The 20,156-nt window shown below is 35.2% G+C and overlaps 1 protein-coding gene across 2 annotated transcripts in view; it reads left to right on the top strand.

Moving 5' to 3' along the window:
- Positions 1 to 20,156, top strand: part of ttyh2l (tweety homolog 2, like) — a 77,221-nt gene that overhangs the window by 43,358 nt on the left and 13,707 nt on the right. For both annotated transcript variants that reach the window (XM_065263320.2, XM_065263319.2), the window contains exons 5-7: positions 5,839 to 5,934; positions 11,744 to 11,816; positions 18,392 to 18,461. In XM_065263320.2, the coding sequence (XP_065119392.1) occupies positions 5,839 to 5,934; positions 11,744 to 11,816; positions 18,392 to 18,461 (239 nt within the window). The remainder of the gene's footprint in view (positions 1 to 5,838; positions 5,935 to 11,743; positions 11,817 to 18,391; positions 18,462 to 20,156) is intronic.

The raw sequence follows: 20,156 nt of genomic DNA, 5'->3' as shown, positions 1-20,156 counted from the left end.
CGGTGCATGTAGTAAAATCATGTCACAATCACATGTAATAGTACACCTAATTTTATGAATATGAATATAAACAAATAGGATGGCTTTTAGTACTCACTATTAAGCCAGTGTTTTGCATAGAAGAGTTTCCGTGATGAAAGCATTGTTGACTCTGATGAGGACTACACTCCGGAGACAATACCGCTACCGCATCGTCGACTCGAAGAAAAGCCACGCAATATTTACTCTCGTTTGATTGCTTCGTTTATTCCTTTGTTTGCCTTCACTGACTGGATATGCAGGTACTGTGAGTTCTGAATGCACTTTTTCTGCCATACTTTTGCTCTTCCTAGAGTGCCTCGTGCACGTTCAAATCAATCGGGTGTGCGCATGTGTGGGCAGATCCTGTAGCAACAGGGGTGGTGCCATGGTCGCGAGAGAGAGTGATAGTCGCGCAAGCCAATCATTTGTTTCGTCCCGAATGGAAAAATTAGCTGTGTTTAAAACAGTCGTGGGAGGTCTACGAGTCATACGTTTTAATTATGTATTGTTATATAAAGACAATTTTAAACAAATGTGTAAAAAAGGTTTTTTGATAATTCCTGCCTATCCTGCCTTTAAGTCTAAAAAAGACAGATTTAAATTTAGCCTAAAACACTACAAAATGTTCAGTTTGTTTACATGCTCTCAAAAATATATATATTTTTAATGCTTGGGTCCAACTTGTTGGGTTGTAATTTAACCTGTTTTGGGTTGTTTCAAGCCAAAATGCTAACACATTGTTTGGTCATTTTTGTGGCAATTGTGTTCGTCCCTCTTTGACCCAAAGCCATTAAATAACCCAATATATTTTAGTGTGTATTAAGCAGGGCTTTGAACCAGAATTTTTTTCCAATTGGTTCGTTCTGAACAGAAACAGTATTTTAACGTTTCCGGTTTTCGGTTCAACCCTAAAGTTGACGTTCCTGAACCGGTTAGAACAAAACATAAAATTCCCGAACCGGTTAATAACGTTCCATGTCAGCTGTGGGACATACAAATAAGTAGGCTGATCATTAGGACATTACATTTAAATTATTAGTCTACATTATTTAAGTCTTTATCTTGACATCGAACATTAAAAAAGGCGAAATTATGTAAGCAGCATTACTGTAAATCTGACATGCCTACATTTGTTGAGTGCACTTAAACACACGCACACACACACACACAGACGGAGGACGAATGCCAAACGGCGCTTTGGGAAGAAGATGCAGCATAAACAGTCGCACATAAAGTGAAAATAATGTTGTTTTTCAGTGTTTTATTCGCCAAACATATTTTAATGGACAGTATGAGACACAGTAGCGCAACTCTCACTCAAGTTTATACATCAAGAGTTCTGATCTTTGAAGGCCGGAGTTGGACCGGACACATTCAACCGCATGTGCGTAAAAAATTGCTCACTTTAGCGTGTTTTAGCGGTTAAATGGTTTAAAATAACTTAAGTGTTAAAATTTGCAAGCCTTTGAAACACGTTTCACTCTATTTAAATTTGCATAATAATCCACAAATCGCATGCGAGCCGAACCGTGGGTCGTGTTCCGGATCACTGATCAACTGCGATCCGTTACACCACTGATTAATAAAAAACAAACATCTTGAGATATTGAGTAGCCTACAATATTTACCTTTTATGATTGAGCATTAGAGACTTGGGCTTGAGTAGGCTACTTGCTGGTGGCAAGCTTCTCATTTCTCCGATGAGTCAACTACGACCGGAAGTGAACTTCATCGAGCATTACACAGAAATCTTGACAAAGAACGAAAAAAAACATAATTAAACGGTTACCATTATTTTAAATAAACGTTTCTTTTCCGGAACATTAATTTTTTGAAAGTTTCTGGTTTCGTTTCTGTTCCTTGCAAAACATCAAAAATTTCTGGTTTTCGTTCCGTGAACCGGTTCAAAGCCTTGGTATGAAGTATATTAAAGGATTCTTAAATTTTTTGTTTTTCAGCCATGGTTGAGTTTTTTTATTCATTTGTACAGGGTTCCCACGTGTCCTTGAAGTCATTGAAAGTTTTTAAATTTGGGGAAAAAATCCAAGGCCCTGGGAATTGAAAATATACATACATAGACACAAGTGCTTGAATCTATTTTATGCAATAAGTTTTCTGGAAAAAAATCCATATTATTATGTAGTGTAGGATAATATCATAAAAATTCTAGACTTTTAGACTTTCTAGACACGTGCTAAACTGTTTGCTTTAAATGTTTATATCTTCTGTATGCGAATGTTGATTCATACCTAAATGTTTTTTTTTTTGCATAGTTGTGTTTGACACCTGAAAACATTTTCGGTTACGTATGTAACGGTTGTTCCTTGAGAAGGGAACGAGACGCTGTGTCTCTCTTGCCATACTTCCTGCGTCCCTGTAACGCCGTCTTTGGCTATATTTCAGATAGCGATATACTTTCTGGCTCCCGCGTCACCCTGTCTTTGTCGTTAGGTTTCACCATTGGTTGAATTTGATATACACATTCAGACGCACTTACCCCTGGGAAGTCCTGGAAAGTCCTTAAAAGGTCCTTGAATTTTAAGTTAACTAAGGTGTGGAAACCCTGTTTGTAGTCCCAGGCAGGTTAATATGTTAAATATCACAAGTACATCAAAAATCTAATTTCCAATTAACATGAACATATCATAAAAAACATACATGACATACAACGGCATTTATTCATTCATTTACTGAATTAAAATACATTTCATATACAGCACTGTGCAGAAGTCTTGGGCCACCACCACCAGACTTGTTTTAGAAGTTTTAATGTCCATCCATTTTTATTTTTCAATCTATTTTATAAAGATACAAAAACAAAATAAAAAAATAAATTTTCAGGACTAAATGTCTTCTTTGGGCATAGTCGGTGTTTAGTTTGAACTCTCTTGGCACTATACACATCTTGATTTTCTTTAAAATCTGAAATTAGGATTTCATTTTATTTAGATTTAAGAGATCCTACAGTTTCCTGCTATTGATCAAGTGGAAGGGGAGTTTACCCTAAAAACATAACACATCAGCTTATACTTTTATACAGTTTTTAATACTACATACACATTTCCTGTATTTTCTGGTTGTATTCTATTAAAGAGATTATATATAGGGGTGTAACGATTCATTCGTTTTCTCGATGCATCGATTACAAATCCTGCCAATGCATATGCATCGATCTTGAAACCTGGATTTTTGAATCGTGAATCGTTTGTTTCGATTTTATATTTAAAGATCGAATGAATCGTGATTATATAACGAATACGATGGATAATAAAAAATATATAAATAAATTTTAAATTAGTTACATCTGCGACGTAAAATGAGCAGTGGATTACGTCACTACTCTTCAATTTGCGGCGCGCCTGTTTGCTGTCATTTGAATAAACGCAGAAGACAGTGTACAAATGGAGGGACACGAAGGAGAACAACACACCAGCCAACATGCGATCAAAGGTTTGAGATTACTTCAGTTTTCACGAAGTAAATTGAAAGATTGTCCGAAGGCCGTTGCAGTTTGCAGACATTGTAGAAATAGCTGAGTTAAAATACATTGGAAATACAACGAACCTTAGCAACCATCTCCGCAGATGCCATGCCATTAAAGATAGACATACCTGCACTTAAAGCAGCTAGTATTTTAGGGTAAGAGGTGAGAAGTGCTACTCCTTTACACACTTTGCTGTATTTACACACTTTGCTGTATTTCCTAAATGTTCAGGAAATGTATGCAATGTTTACAATAAAAGCTTATGGTGCATTGAATATGTAGAATAGTATTATTTTTCTTGGTTTACTTGCTTTAATGTATTTTGAGTCCTAAGAAGTTAAGCTATTAAACTAAAGTCCTGAATCTAGTTATTGAAAATCTATTAAATGGTCATGAATTTCCCAAATATTTCTTTTATTTGCTAAGATGCAGATGTATACTAATATTTATTGAACAGAATCGTTAATATTCGAATCAAATCTAATTTGATTGTTAATCGAATCGAATTGAATCGTTCTGGTTAGCAAAAATCGTTTTTGAATCGAATCGGAAACCTTTGAATCGTGAATCGAATTGATTCGCTGTCTACCCAAAGATTCACAGCCCTAATTATATATGATCACTATAACATTGCATAAACAAAAAATCTAATTCTGGCATGCATGGTGGCCTAAGACTTTTGCACAGTACTATATATATTTTCAATCTAACATTGGATCTTAAAGGAGCGAACCTGGCAGTTGGCTTAAATTAACAGAGAATATGTTTGTATTGACCCAGCACTGTAAAAAAATCTTTGCTGCCTTCAATTTTGTTGTTGAATCAACTGAAATTTATAAAAAATTATTAATTTATTTTAACTTACTATATAATATATATAAAATAAAGTTGACATATTTTCACTATATTTTATAAGTTGTAGCAACTCATCTCTTGTCAGGATAAATAATAGTGAGTTGAAATCTGAGTTAATAAAAAAGTTATACTCCCTTATATGGAAGTCGTCGCCATGTTTCTACAGTAGCCCTAAATGGACGAACCGCTCTACAGAGTGCGTTATGTGTTTGTCCTGTGGCGGCTACCGTAGCTTCTCTATGCATTTGAAAGAGAGGGTGAGATGCGGACTGAGCCGTTAGTTGCAATTCGCTGCTAGATGCCGCTAAAAATCTACACATTGGTCATATAATGACATTAGTTGAGCACCATTAACTCCACTTTAACACAATAATGAATGTTACATTATAAAAACACCAATTATAAAACGGGCAGTTCTGGTTCTTCATTCTGATTGGTTGAAATGCGTTCTAAGACGTGATAAACCCGGTAAACCCACGGTTCAGACCGCATTACAGAAGAATCACTGCGCCACTGTTGCTGCGTACTGATTTATGAAAATAAACACCACAGTCTTTAATCATATTTATAATTTGTCTACAATTGCACAATTAATGGCGATATCCAGATAAATGTCAATAAATATTGTTGAGTCATTTGTCGATAAAGAGAAAACGTTGTCTGGGGAGTTTCTACCTCAAATTCATATTTCCTCTATCCACTGGGTGGCGATCTTACCCAACTTAAACACTGACGCATTCACTCAAAACTTAAAACACAGTGTAAGAAGTTTTGATCAGGCTCTGAATCTGATCTCTTACAAAAGTTATTCACAAAAAATTGAATTATCGCCGCTTTTAGCTGAAAATCTGAGAGGTGATAAGAGAACAAATTAAGTAGGATGAAACAGGGTTTTTTTTTTTTTTAAAAAGGGGAGCATCTTTTTTTTCATTTGATATATTTTATGTTTATTTAAAGAAGATAATTTTTCTGTAAGGCATTAAACTAAAACTGGCTGGCAACTTAAAAAAAAAAAACGCTGAAAGGGAAAAGAGTTAAGCATGCTTCCAAGCATATTTGATCATCACTCCAACAGTTGCACAATATAAATGTTAATGTATAAATTAGATGAATGTTGATTTATAAAAATAAACACCACAGTCTTAAATCATATTTTCATTGTGTCTTTGCTGTGTCTGTGTTGATTGGGAACTGCGCTTTGTTTCAGTCACACTTGATTCTGAGGAACTACATTGTTTGGCGGAAGAGTAATATTTGTACTAATATAATACCAACTTTTTTGTATTTTTTTTTTCATGAAATCCTTATATGCATATGACGTAACTGTTTTATAAACGCAATAAGCCCCGCGCAGCAGTTGGGTTACAGTGCATTTTATAACAGCTAAGGGGGTTATAAAATGCACTGGTAACCCACTGCTTCTTGGGGCTTATTGCTTTATTATACTAACAGTATATTTTCGGTCCTGTTTCTTTTAGATGGTTAACGTATCTTCTGCTGCTTATTTTGGATCTGCTCATCTGTCTTGTAACTTGCCTGGGATTGGCAAAGCACTCTCGATGGCTTCTCGCAGTGTAAGTATTCTGCTATTTTACTTTAGACACCAGATAGGATTTTTTGTATGTTTATAAACATGAAACTAATATCATGTTAACATGGAAATAGAATGCAATGTTAAATTGGTTTTGTATATATCTGTGTTTGGATTTCACGTCCACTTTTTAAGTAGGGTTATGACCACACCTTCACAGCATAACACGGTTACATTTACATACTTTGTAGACATTTGGTAGACACTTTTATCCAAAATTATAGAGTGCAAGGTATAAATTTTATCAATATGATTGCGCAACAGCTTAAACGACTTGTATTGTTTAATTGTGAAATTTCTTTTGTACGCATATCTGTCTTTTCCAGTTCAAGTAGATAAGACTTTAGTCTTGCAGACAGAAATAACTGCCTGGATGCAGTGCAAACATGGCCACCTAGAGGCGAGACTTGAATCAAACCCAAGACGTTGGGTTGCTTGTAATGTGATATAGGAACATATCTTTATGGCACACAACGTTTAAACATTTATTGTACAATGTGGAAAATGCTCGTAAAATCTTGTCTTTAATACAAAATTTATCAGCACAAGAAAATATTTTCTGCCACTGTAGATCAGATTTACAGAACCGCCAGGAAAATGTGTGCTATTATTTTTACAGAACCATTCAGTTCATCAATATTCTTGGAATGTGTAATATAAACGAGTCTCTGAGGTCGTCAGGTCATGAAGGGTTCAAATACTTCACCCCGCAACTACATTTTTGCTCTATTCAACCTCATGAAATATTTTCTCTGGTTGTTTATTGTTGGTTAGTGTTGCGGCACTGTTGATATTCGTGTCCTGGAGTTGTTTATCTCTGCTAGTTTAAATCCCAGATGGATGCACTGTAAAGTTATGCCGGCGCTTGCATAAACAGACCTCTGTGAAATGAGCGAGTGCATCAAGCCCTGCGGTTAGCCAGTCACCGACAGGCCCTCTCTTAATCATTTCACAGGCCTCTATCTCTCTTTCTGTTCGGCTTATTGGAAGACACCCCAGACCTTTCTCCACTTATCGGGCTAATGCTTATTGATCCCTCCGCCTGTATGAGCATGTGTGCGTCCTTAACTAATTATTACGTGCTTTCAATCCACTTTATTGGAGCTTTTAAGACTTTCCACAGACGAGAGAGGCTGTTTCAGGAAACCTTGGCTCCATTATTTGGCCACCGGGGAACCGTTACCCATTCATCTTGTTCTCCTAGTTCCTTATTTGGTCACGTGATGCGCAGATGTTCACAGCTGGTCTTTTTCTATTGGTTTTATTTATATATGTTGTCTTTTCTGAGGCACGTTTTCGATAAGATCACCAAGGGAGATTTCACCAAATGGGAGATGTCATTTTATTTTCGGTTCTGTAATAAATAGCGTTGTAAAATTCAGGTAATTTTCAAGGCTGGAAACTTTCAATGGGAATTAACGAGAATATATGGAAATTAATGGAAATTGCAGAGTTGCTTAAAACAAGGAAAAATCTTGCAGCTTAATTTTGCTTAAAAAAACAAGATTTAATGCTATTTTAGTTGAATTTCTTTCCTGCACATAATACAAGTCACATGCACATGCTTACTGAAGGGCCCTTAAGCCCACACCCCCTGCATGTACTTATAACATGCACAGATCATTTCTTGAATCCTGCACATAAAATAATGTCAAAATCTCCATCTTTGCATGTATTCATGTAGATCACATCACTTTCTTGTTCTGTGTGTTCATATTAGAATGATTTCTGAAGGGTCAAGGCTTTATAAACGCAAATATCAGGATCCTTCAAAATGTGTATTACCTTGCATGCGCATGTCTCTTTACGACCAAACAAAATGTTTATTTATGTCTATATATGGGTCAATGACGTAAAGTTAATTATTTTGTGTATGGTTCAATTAAATGTAAAAGGGTTAAAATTTCAAAATAAATTTGCAGATTACTAGTATACATTCTCTTTTTTGAGACCAAGTCTAACATTTTTGGTTTTATTTCAATTTTGACAAAATGTCCATGTGGTTTAACCAGTCTGTGTCAATTGGTGTAACTACTATTTTGTTTTAATGAAAATATAAATATATTCATAAAAACTTTTGAATAAAATATAATCATCTAGTTTACTGTGAGATGATTGTTTTTACATCATTTGCCAAAGATTATTTAGAAAACAGAGCTTTTTTTCAGCATATGCCATATTACAAAAACACATAAAAATTTACATTTAGAAATAATGAATAACATGATATTATTATTTTTTTATGATTACGCTTACATGCCATAAAGGTGGATAAAATATTTAATATTTCTCATTCTTTGGCGCAATTGGCAGTTACACCATTTGACATTTTCAGGTCCAACTTTCATAAAAATGGTGCAAATGTAATTTTTTTAATGCATAAAATCAACATTAATACTAGGGCTTAACGATACATCGAATTTTCATCGTCATCGCGATATGAACTCACAGACAGCCTTGACACAATGAATGAAGGGAAAACGGTAAGCGCATGTAATGAATGTTTGACCCGTCAGGTTTAGTCCTGAAGACATGCCCTGCTTCCCAAACCGCATACTTCCATACTATATAGTAGGCGAAAAGCACTACTTCTCGTACTCTTTGCATACTATATAGTATGGAAGTAGGCAGTTTGGGACGCACGGATGGTTTGCGCGTTCAGGGGAACCCCCAAGTCAGCTACGCTCAGATTGATTTGTGAGGTGTCAGTTGCGACGCTGTGGGCGAGAAAGGAGAGAAGAGTGAGGAAAATGTGTTGTCAGACGAAGACCTTGTGGTAAAAAGGAACAGCACTTCAGCTGGAATTATTTTGGATTTAGGAGAGATGACGCCGCAAACACAGGTACTGTGGAAGCGGTGATTCACATATTGCGTCTATTACGTGCTCAAGTTCATTATTTCAAATGTATGTGCGCTCTGGAAGCGCTGTGGTCACGACTCGCACGCGGTGCGACGCGCTCGTTATTTCCAGGTATTTCAAAAACATTTAAACTTTTCAGAATAACACAAGCGCAGCGTGCAGGTCATGTGACAATATCCTACGTGTCTAGCGTTTTCCACGCATTTTTAGGCGCAACATGTGAATGGCCCCTAAAACATGAAAAAATATAAAATATTTAACGTTATCGCAACTCACATTGTCATCGCAACATTAAACAATGTCATCGCACATCGCAACTTTTCCTCACATCGTGCAGCCCTAATTAATACATCATGTGCATTAAATTTTATTTAAAGATTTTTGATTTTTTCATCTTGCCAAGCGGTTTTTGTCACTGACCCATATGATATAGTTTATATTTCCTTAATTTATAGGGCTCTATCTTACACCCAGTGAATGCAGCGCAATGCGCAATGCAAGTGTCTTTTGCTAGTTTCTAGTTTCTCCCTGCGCAATTATAATTTTCACGTTTAGCGCCACATTGTTTAAATAGCAAATGCATTTGCGCCCCCTTTTGCGCCCATGGGCATTCTGGTCTGAAAACGAGTTGTGTTCAGGTGCATTGTTGGCGCGCTGCTATTTTGAGGCAACTAAAATAGACTACACCATTGACCAACAAAAACCTGCTCTAAATTCAATGTTTTTTAAAGAGCGCATTAGTAATATGCGCCTAAAAACGGGACGACAACGCGGGTTTGCTTATCACATACATGAATGCGCAGCAACACAAAAACGCTTTTAAATATGAAAGATTAAAGGATTGAATGTAAAAGATTATTATTGAGTCTCTTGGACATAAATGAGGACCGATTATGAGACGTTAGAAGGCACAAAGAGCTGCTTCACCTGCATCCTGGTAAGTAAATAAATGCTTTGCTTTAAACAAATGGATTTTTTTTTTATGTTTTTTTTTTAAATGCTACCTCACGGATTTAGTGTATATGATGACTCTGTATGGAAAGCCGTTGTAACTTTTATTTGTTGTGTTCTTGATATTAACAATTCAATTTTCACTAGTTAAAATTTTTATTTTTGATATCAGATATTACATTTCTACTAGTATCAATGGCAATTCATTTTATAAAATTTAATTCTTGATATCAACAATTGAATTTGAATGGCAGCCTATGGTGACATTTCACTAGTGAAAATACATTTACAGATATCAATAACTTAATTGTTGATATCAAGAATTGAATTGTTGATATCAAGAACTGAATTGTTGATATCAACAATTAAATTGCTGATATCAAGAATTAACATTGTTACTAGTGGAAATGTAATTGTTGATATCAAAAATTGAATTGTTGATATCAAGAATTAACATTGTTACTAGTGGAAATTTAATTGTTGATATCAAGAATTGCCATTGATACTAGTAGAAATGTAATATCTGATATCAAAAATTAAAAATTTAACTAGTGAAAATTGAATTGTTGATATCAAGAACACAACAAATAAAAGTTCAAACGGCTTTCCATAGACTCTGTGGATATGGTGTGATGAGAAACATTTTTAAGTAATGCTTAAAAAAACTGACGCTGTCTGAGTGCTGAAACGTGCGGAGAGCCGTTTGTAAATTCTCTAAAATCTCCTGTTTATCTATTTGTATTACAAATAAAGTATTTTTACAGTACAAACCTTTTCTTACATTGATTATATTGGATAGCCATACATTTAAAGTAGGGATGCATATCAATTAATCGCGATTAATCTATAGCAGAATAAAAGTTTTTGTTTACATCATATATGTGTGTGTACTGTGTATAATAACTTTGTATAGTTAAATGCACACACATGCATGTATATATTTAAGCAATGTTTACATGTGTATATACATTTGTATATTTATGTATAATTTATATTATATATAAATATAAATACTTAATATATAAATATATTTTTTTCTTAAAATTATACATGCATGTGTGCATATTTATATATACATAATTATTATACACAGTTCACACACATATATGAATTAAACAAAAACTTTTATTCTGCTATAGATTAATCGCGATTAATTGATATGCATCCCTAATTTAAAGCAATTAAAAGCCTGCTATTTTTACTTCCATGACTAAAAGAAAACGGCTTTTAAAGGTTTTAATAAAAAAATAACAATTTCAATAAAAATTCAATAGTTTTTCAGTTTACAAAGTCCGTCATCTAAATAGGGACCCATTTATACGTTGCGCTGTGCGCTTTAGACAATGCGCTTAGATCGTTAAAATAGGGCCCATAATATAAATTTCCCTAAATTTCCAAATAATTCCCATAAATTCTCACAAATTTCCGATAAGATTGCAATTTGGAATATTTTCCAAATTCCCCAGATAAGGTTCCCATTGAAAGTTTGCGGAAATTTGCAACTCTAGTAATAAAACACTCCTGTCTGATGTGAGAATGATTTTCAGCAGATGTGTTTGTGAACATCTAAATGTTTTTTAGATGAATATGTGCAAATATGATGGTTTAAATGAAGTGCTGTGATTTTCTGATGATGCACTTTACCCGATGTTCATGCACTGTAAAGTATGTTTGCTTGCTGAGCATGAACATTAAAATGTGAATGAATATCATTTAAACTGAATTACATATACATGCTCCTGTATAACTCACTGGATGAGCATTGCGTTAGCAGTTCAAAAGGTCATGGGTTTATCCCGGGAACACACATAGTAATAAAAAATGTATACCTTGTAAGTCACTTTGGATCAAATTTGTGTTTTTCTATATGACGCATTTATAACATTTACCATAAACCCTCATGAGATGTGTGTCTAAACTCTTTATTGGTAGTGTCTCTCTCTCTCGCTCTCTCACATCTCTGTTTTTCTTCTCATTTCAGAATTATGGTATTTGGGGTTCTGACCCTGATCATGAGTTGGGCGTCATTAGGAGTGGGTACAGCTACTGCTGTGGTGAGTAAATGTGTTTCTTTACACTTTTACTGTAAATCATCATGTACATCAACCACATCAATCTCTCCATTCACCCACATCCCTTCTTCTAGAGTGTGTTTCTTTTAGAAATAATATGAATGTGGTTTGTAAGTCAGGGTTAAGTACTGTAGGTGGGATCTATGTTAGACTCTTAGGAGATTAGCAGGGTTCAATGACTGCGTTTGTGTGTCTTGTGATGTATGTCGGTCTCTAAAGCTGATAACAAAGCCCTGCTCATTTAAATTAGACACTCCAATGACTTCACTGCTATAAACAGCTATGTGTGTTCTGTGTCTCGCCATCTTATGTCTTGACTGTCTTGACTATGTCTTTCAGGCATAACAACAGCTGTATATAATAGCTGTGAACTGTATAGTCAGATTGTTTTACAGTACACATAGAAATTTTGTTCAGGGCTTGGTGAAATGAGATTCAGAGATACACTTTCCTGAGGTCAGACATGCCTCAAGGCTCCAACCACAGTTGGAGCCACAGATACCACAACCTTCAAATAACACAGATAAAGATATTTGATCTTTGGTATAAATAGTATGTGTTTTAGTACCGTATTTTCCGGACTATAAGTTGTTCTGGAGTATAAGTTGCATCAATCAAAAATGCATCATGAAGACGAAAAAACATTTATAAGTTGCAATGGACTACACGTCGCATTTAGTTAGAAAATGTTTTCACAAAATCCAAGCTGAAGAACAGGCATTTAATCTGGAAAGGCAAGTTATTTAACTAAACAGTGGCACACAGAACAGCAAGTTGAATAGGTGTCAGTACGTTAATGTAACATTATCAGTTATTTACACGATACACAATAGCATACTGAACATACCTGGGAGGTTGAATAGGCTAAATGAACAGATCAAGCCAATGAGCATCAAGTTCTCAGCCTCGTCATTCCACATCACGGAATCCATTGAATTACATAAATACAGGAGCAGCATATAGCGGACTTTCGCGACTACAGATGGTAATTTTGTCTCTTGGTTCATATATGTCAAAATTAATTCATACTGACTTACAAGTCGTGTCTGACTATAAGTCGCAGGACCAGCCAAACTATGAAAAAATGTGCGACTTATAGTCCAGAAAATATGGATAGGAGGTGTTAAGTTAAGACTATATATTGGTATAAAATATAACAAAAGATAAAGTATTGTTGTGGTTGGGAGGTTCTTTTCGTAAGCTTTTTTGGTGTAAAGGATGATGGTGATAATTCAGACTGCCATGTTGATTTAGGGTGTTTTCACATCTGTAGTTCGGTTCATTTGGTCCGGACCAAAAGCAAAAAATGACACATTGTAACTTTTTCACACCACACTGATTGCTCTGATCCGCACCAGTTGAAACAAACCAAAATTCTGTCATGTGATAAGATCAACATCACTCATTGGCCACATGTATTTGAATGTATTTCCTAAACTGCTCCTCGATTGGTCAGAATCAACGTGCGCGAAATTCCAACGGAACCCCCGGAAGTAAACAAAAAGAAGGATAATACAGGAGACACCATGGACAGACGGCTGCTTGCTGTAATTATGTATCTGTGGTTGTTATACATAGTTTGTATACAGCACTCTAGACAAACTGTTCATTTTAAGAATGAATAGCGGATGCGGCTTGAAAACAATGTTTTAATGCATTACAAACGGCGAAGACACAAAATTTCTGAGGCTCCGCCCGCACCTCCTCGCAACTCCAGGTATGGCCGCGATTTGTCATTGTGCTAATATTGCTAATAGAAACTGTCAACAAACACTTCCTCATCCGATAATGCACTGCGCAGCTGACTACGGCAGCTGGTTTAGTCCAAAATGCGCAGTACTTTTGCAGTTAGGTCAGTTAGATCTCGGATCGTGTTCTCACCTCAAACGAACCGCTCTAGAGTTCGTTTTAAAGCGTACCGATTGTTTGGTGTGCTTTTGGTGCGCACCAGATATCGATTGCTGCATTCTCACCTGCCCAAACGAACTGCACCAATTGAGCAATCGAACTCTGGTACAATTCAAACAAACTAAACAAGGCAGGTGTGAAAACACTCTTAGAAATGGAAGCTGTGAGGGATGGACCTTCAAAGCGTCCACTTTAAGTCTATTGTTTAGTACAGAGATGCTGTGTATTAAATGTGTTCAGCCATCAAAACACATAATACATAATTTTACAAATTTCCACAGTACAAAGAACCTCATATAAGCATGGATTGTTATAATTAGAAGGGACATATTACCTAATTTGGGATGAGAATAGCGCTTGTGAACATGGGTCAGGGACAAAAACGGTTAGTCAAGATGAGAAATTAATAAATCTTTTTAAAAAACTTTTGTGCTGTGTGCATAAAATAAGCATGCATCAGGTTTATTTCAATGCACATAGTGTATTTATGTTAATTTTATGCAATAAAAATACATTTGCACCATTTTTATGAAATTTAAGACTGAATGGACCTGAAAATGTCAAATGGTGTGAACGCCAATTGCGCCAAAGAATGATTTAATCTACCTTGATGGCATGTAAGCGCAATCATAAAAAATCTTTTTAAAATATAATTTTAAATATTGTATTATTTTAATGCGTTTTTGTAATATTTGTCCTGACATATACTGAAAACAGCTCTGTTTTCTAAATAATCTTTGACAAATTATGTAAACATTTTTGTAAAAAAATCATATTACACCAAACTAGATGATTATATTTTATTCCACATTTTTTATTAATTAATTTATATTTTAATTTAAAAAATACTAGTTACGCCAATTGACACAGACCGGTTACACCACATTGACATTTTTTCAATTATCCCCCAAACATTCTTTCAAAATGAAATAAAAATAGAAATGTTTGACTTGGTCCTCCTAATAAGAGAATGTATGCAAGTAATCTGCAAATTTATTTGGAAATGTTAACATTTTAAAATGTTTACATTTAATTGAACCTTACGGACACAAAAAATTTACGTCACATACAGTAATATCTGTTTTGGAATTTAGCCTGTTGGCTAATCGCTAATTTCTCAAGCATGTTTACTTTTCTTCAAAACACCAGTATAGTGCAATACAATATTTTTGACAACAAACTAAGTATGTATAGATCATAAGCATAGACTGTAAAAAAAGATGGACAACGCAACGTCGCCTCCCACTATTGTAATGAATTGAAGCCAAAAATGTCTGACCACGGTCACCGGCATGTTACGTAAAAGCGTCAGTTTGGAGCCAGGGCATGCGCAGAAAGAATCGTCCGTGGAGCCAGAGGCGGAGCCGCGTTATCAAACTTCCGCCCAAATGCTCGTGCGACCAATTCAACCACGCCAATCATAACGACACGCCCCGTTTCTATAGCATCAAATTACATGCTAAAATGAAACTTACCACAATAATAAACACTTGAACATATATCAGCGTGATAACAACTACTTGAAAGGACCAAAACCATCTTTCCGAAACTTTTATTGAAAGTGTAAATATTTTTTTATTTCGAGCAGAGTCCCATTTGTTTGAATGGAGAGGGCGGGTTTATGACTTGTACTGCAGCCAGCCACCAGGGGGTGATCAAAGAGCTAGAGGCTTCACTTTTCGAGGCTTATGGGACACATCCGATCATAAGAGTTTGTCCCACATATTTTTTTTGTTTTTTAAGACATAAAAATTGACTTAATAACGTGTGATTGACTTGATATCAAGCTAAAGTATTTACGTTGTGCAAGTATTGTTAGAGGTAAAACCCAAATGAACCCCCAAAGTTGTGTACAAATGTTATGTAGTTAGAAAGGAATCCTGCTTCTGTTGTATGTGCTAAAAAATCTTACTGGAGAAAAGTTTTTAATGTATTCAAGCCTTGCGTTTTTTTATTGGAGATATGTACTTAATTATAGGAATATAGTAGGCTGAGATTGTACACATTGTGCTGCTCTTATCTAAAAAATTAGGTCACATGTCCCTTTTCATTTTAATAATTCATGATTTCTGAGGTTCTTTGTGTTGTGGAAGTTTGTAAAATTATGTATTTTCTGTGTTTTGATGGCTGAATGACCATCATCCCGGTTCCAAACAATAGGTTTAATGTGCACGCTGTGGACGTCCAGCCCTCACAGCCTCGTTTTGGAATCGGCATGGCGGCAGGCTGAAGAAGGCGTATAGGAACAGAATAAGAAAATGTAAAGATAATCTACTCTAAGGAAACAACTTATAAATAGGAAATAACAGGAAATGAAGGAAAAATATATCAGATATCACAAAAACAGTCCTGAGTGTAAAACAGAAAGGAAACACAGAGGGGATGTGAAAAGTATATTTATTTTTGGTATATATTACAGAAATATATGTATGGTTAAAAGTATAATATGTATAGTGTAGTATAACAACCTATATGGTTCGCATTTTTGTTTTTAAGTGGCTGAATGTAATAATCTTAATATGACAATCTGTGTAACCATCGTTTTAAAAATTTACACAGAAAACAGGAAAAATAAGAGTGAATGAATGGATTTGTCACCTGCGCATATACATTTCTCAAAATATCATGTGTAATTTGAATTTTACTTCCAGGGTACACATCTTTGAATGAAATGTAAAGTTTATGATAGCTTAGAATATTGAGGTGCAAATAGCCGCTCTGTACACCTGTGTGCAAATAATCACTTAAAGGGCAAAAACTCCATTATAAAAGGAAAAATTTGCTTAAAGCATACTTGAGAATGACTTGCTGTTTCAGGCTTTGTGATACGAGCAATTTAATGCAAATGTCAAGCTTATCATGAAAAAGTAAAGTTTTTACCAAAAGGTTTTTTAAACGTACTGATATTATATAAGATGTCAATATTAAGTGGATTAAATACCAATGTGGGGTCTCTGTTTAAGTTTTCATAGTGTAACGATTTAACGTATGCCAAAAGAGGTGCCAGTCTGGTATATTATCCAGACAAAATTGTAATATAAAAAAATTTAATTGTTCCAAAGAAATTTAATACAATGTTTCCATCCCACTATATGAACCCTATCCTTATCCTGTTTCTTTTAATTTGTTAAATAATTCTCAAGTCAGAAATGACATTTTACAAATCCAACGCAAGTAAAACCACATATATTTCACATATTAATGAAATGCAATAGAAATTCATTATACCCTATACACAAATTCTTTATATTAAAATTTATAAAGTGCAGCTTCTAGAATGGTCACATCCATAATGGAGAAATCTCACATCCATAATGTTGTTTCTTCATCATAAAAATGCACACATTAGAATTAGTAAAAGTATTTTTTGTTACTTGTAGAGCCATCCCATCATTTGTTGGGTATTTTTGCATCTGCTTTCCTCATCTATAATAAAAAACACAAGTATAGACCGATATTTTTCTGATGTTTGGACTCTATCATCAGGGGTTTAGGAAAAAATAAACAGATTGTTTAATATATTAGTAATAAATACATTTCCTAAGCAATTATATTTTAATGTTGGACTATATAGTATGAAAGAATTGGCTTAATTACTGAGCGTCATCTTTTGCTATTGAGATAGCCCTGTACCTAGCATCAGCATCAGTCTGTAGGGAAGAGAGCTTAAGACTTCTCAATGAGAGCTCAGTTCAGAGGTCAGACATCTGCAGTATAGTGGATTAGTCCTGTAGTGCTTAACTACATCCACCCTTACTGATAACAAGACCGAGTGGAAACAACAGCAGTGTTATTGTTACACCTCTACACGCTCGGTTAGTCCAGACATCCACTATTCATCATTTAAATGACGATTTTTAGTTGTGTATGATCTAAAATGGTGCCATGCCAGCTCCACATCTGTATGTAAGAGGATTATTGAGTCTTTATATCTATATCTATCTATATCTATCTATCTATATATATATATATATATATATATATATATATATATCTATATATATATATATATATATATATATATCTATCTATATATATATACATACATATATATATCGTGACAAAAGACGCAGTAGAGCTGTGATGCCTGTGGGTTATTTGCTAAGCACGATTGGTTGAAAATTTCACTCAAACAAACCTAGTTTTGTTATACAGTAAGTCTCAACCCCAAATTATATAATCTAATTTGTAGATATTGTAGCAAAAAGTATGTCATACGTGCAAAAATCTGACGGTTTTAACAGACAACATGTGACCTGTGAGTTTTGCTTGGGTCGTTTCCAGTCCCCTTCTCATCTTCCCTTTATTCCCTGTCCTGTCTCACATCCCTATCAGGATAGAAATCTGAAAGGTCAGAATTAACTCTTTTGATTTCTTAAGAATAATGTTATTTAGATACTATAGGACAAATTTCCAGGTCTGTATCACAGGCAGTGATTCATTCAATGTCCTTACAATCCACAAATCTTCCCAACAACATTAGCCTCTGTGTGAACTCTTCATATGGCTGTAATATAGACAGCAGAGTGTTGCGCTTGAGTTGTTGAGACACTGCCGTGTGTAAACACATTTATCAAATTCATTGTTCTCTTGTTGCTGAAAACCAATTGTGGAATTGCGATTGTGAGCTTTTGTGTGATCTGTCCTAGGGCACAAGTGATTTCTGTGTTTCTCCTGACAAGTACATTATAAATCAAACCAAAGACTCCTTAAGTTCAGGTAAGCATGAAATATTTCATCGCCCCATATGTCTGTGCCCTTGCAGAAAGTAGATAGATAGTTTTTATTTAGATATAAGAAATGGTTTATCAAATAAGGTTGTATTTGTTAACATCAGTTAATTCATGAAAGTGACATGCTTGTCAAGTATGCAACGTAACTTCTCGTTTAACCCATCCCAGTGAGTCGTGAGCACCCGGTGCAGTGGGTAGCTATCCCAGCGCCCGTGGAGCAATTAGGTTAAGGTGCACAGTCGCAACCTGTCTGCCATGAGACTCAAACCGGCAACTCTCGGGTTACGACTATCTAACCACTAGACCCATTAGCTAACATGAACCAACAATAGCTGGGTTTCCATCTTCTGTATATGTAAAGCAAATCTTTGCAAAGTTTGCAAATACAGAAAAGTAATGCGAATTAGATTCATTTCCATTGGTAACGTAGCAACCAACAGGACAAAAAACAAAGCAATAACGTTAACTGAGTCTTAACAATAGATTTGCGGTAGAGAATCCTGTGCATTTCAGCCGTGAACTCGAATTTGGTGTTTTCCCCATAACCACTTCTGGACAGCTACCATTATACTGATGTATTAACATAGACTGTAAAAATAGATGGACTATGCAATGTTGCTTTCTTCAATTGTAATGAATTGGGGCCAAAAATGTCCGACCAGGAGCGCTGCCATGTTACGTAAAAACATCAGTTTGGAGCCAGGGCATGCGCAGAAGGAATCGTCCGTGGAGCCAGAGGCGGAGCCGCAGTATCAAACTCCCGCCCAAATGCTCGCATGTCCAATTCAACCACGCAATCATAACGACACGCCCCATTTCTATAGCAGTAAATGACTAGCTAAAATGAAACTTATCACAAAAATGAACAATTGTACATATATCAGCTTGATAACAACTACCTTAACTTTTTCCCCGCCCTTGACGAGTTATCTCGTCAATCTGCAATACCGCTATTATCCACCAGGTGGTTCCGCAACTTATAAACCTGGAAGTATTGCCCTAGGGCAAACAGCTGTATGTCCGTTTTAAAGATCGCTCTGCATCTGATCCCTATCAAAAGTCCTTCACAAAAATTGAATTATCTCAGCTTTTTGCTCAAAATTTGGTGTTTTTGATGAAACCTACAAATATTTGAGAGGTGATAAAAACAGAACACATAGGATTAAACTGATTTTTTAGTTTGAAAGCAGAGGGTCTGTTCTTTTATTTCATATATTGTATGTTTATATATTTAAAAAGGAGCATTTTCTGGAAGGCATTAAACTTTGGTGAAAATCATGAAAAATGCTGGCGGCGAAAGAGTTAAAGGACAAAAAGCATCTTTTGGAAAATTTTATTGAAAGTTTTTTTTCTTTTATTGAAAGAAAATCATTTCAAAAAATTATTTTCAAGAAAAAAAATTCTTAGTATTTTTGTCTTGTTTTCAGTAAAAATATCTAAAAATTCTTAAATTAAAGGTGCAGTGTGTAATTTTTAGAAGGACCTTTTGACAGAAATGCAAAATAATATACAAAACTATATTATCAAGGGTGTATAATAAAGCAATAAACCCCGAGAAGCAGTGGGTTACCAGTGCATTTTATAACAGCTAAGGGGCGTTGTTAGGCACGACGCGAAGCGGAGTGCCTAAACCCCCTTAGCTGTTATAAAATGCACTGGTAACCCAACGCTTCGAGGGGTT

This window comes from Paramisgurnus dabryanus, chromosome 3 (genome assembly GCF_030506205.2).
Source record: "Paramisgurnus dabryanus chromosome 3, PD_genome_1.1, whole genome shotgun sequence".
Classification (NCBI taxonomy): Eukaryota; Metazoa; Chordata; class Actinopteri; order Cypriniformes; family Cobitidae; genus Paramisgurnus; species Paramisgurnus dabryanus.
The sequence above is the reverse complement of the archived record's forward strand: the minus strand, read 5'-3'. Positions and strand labels throughout refer to the sequence as shown.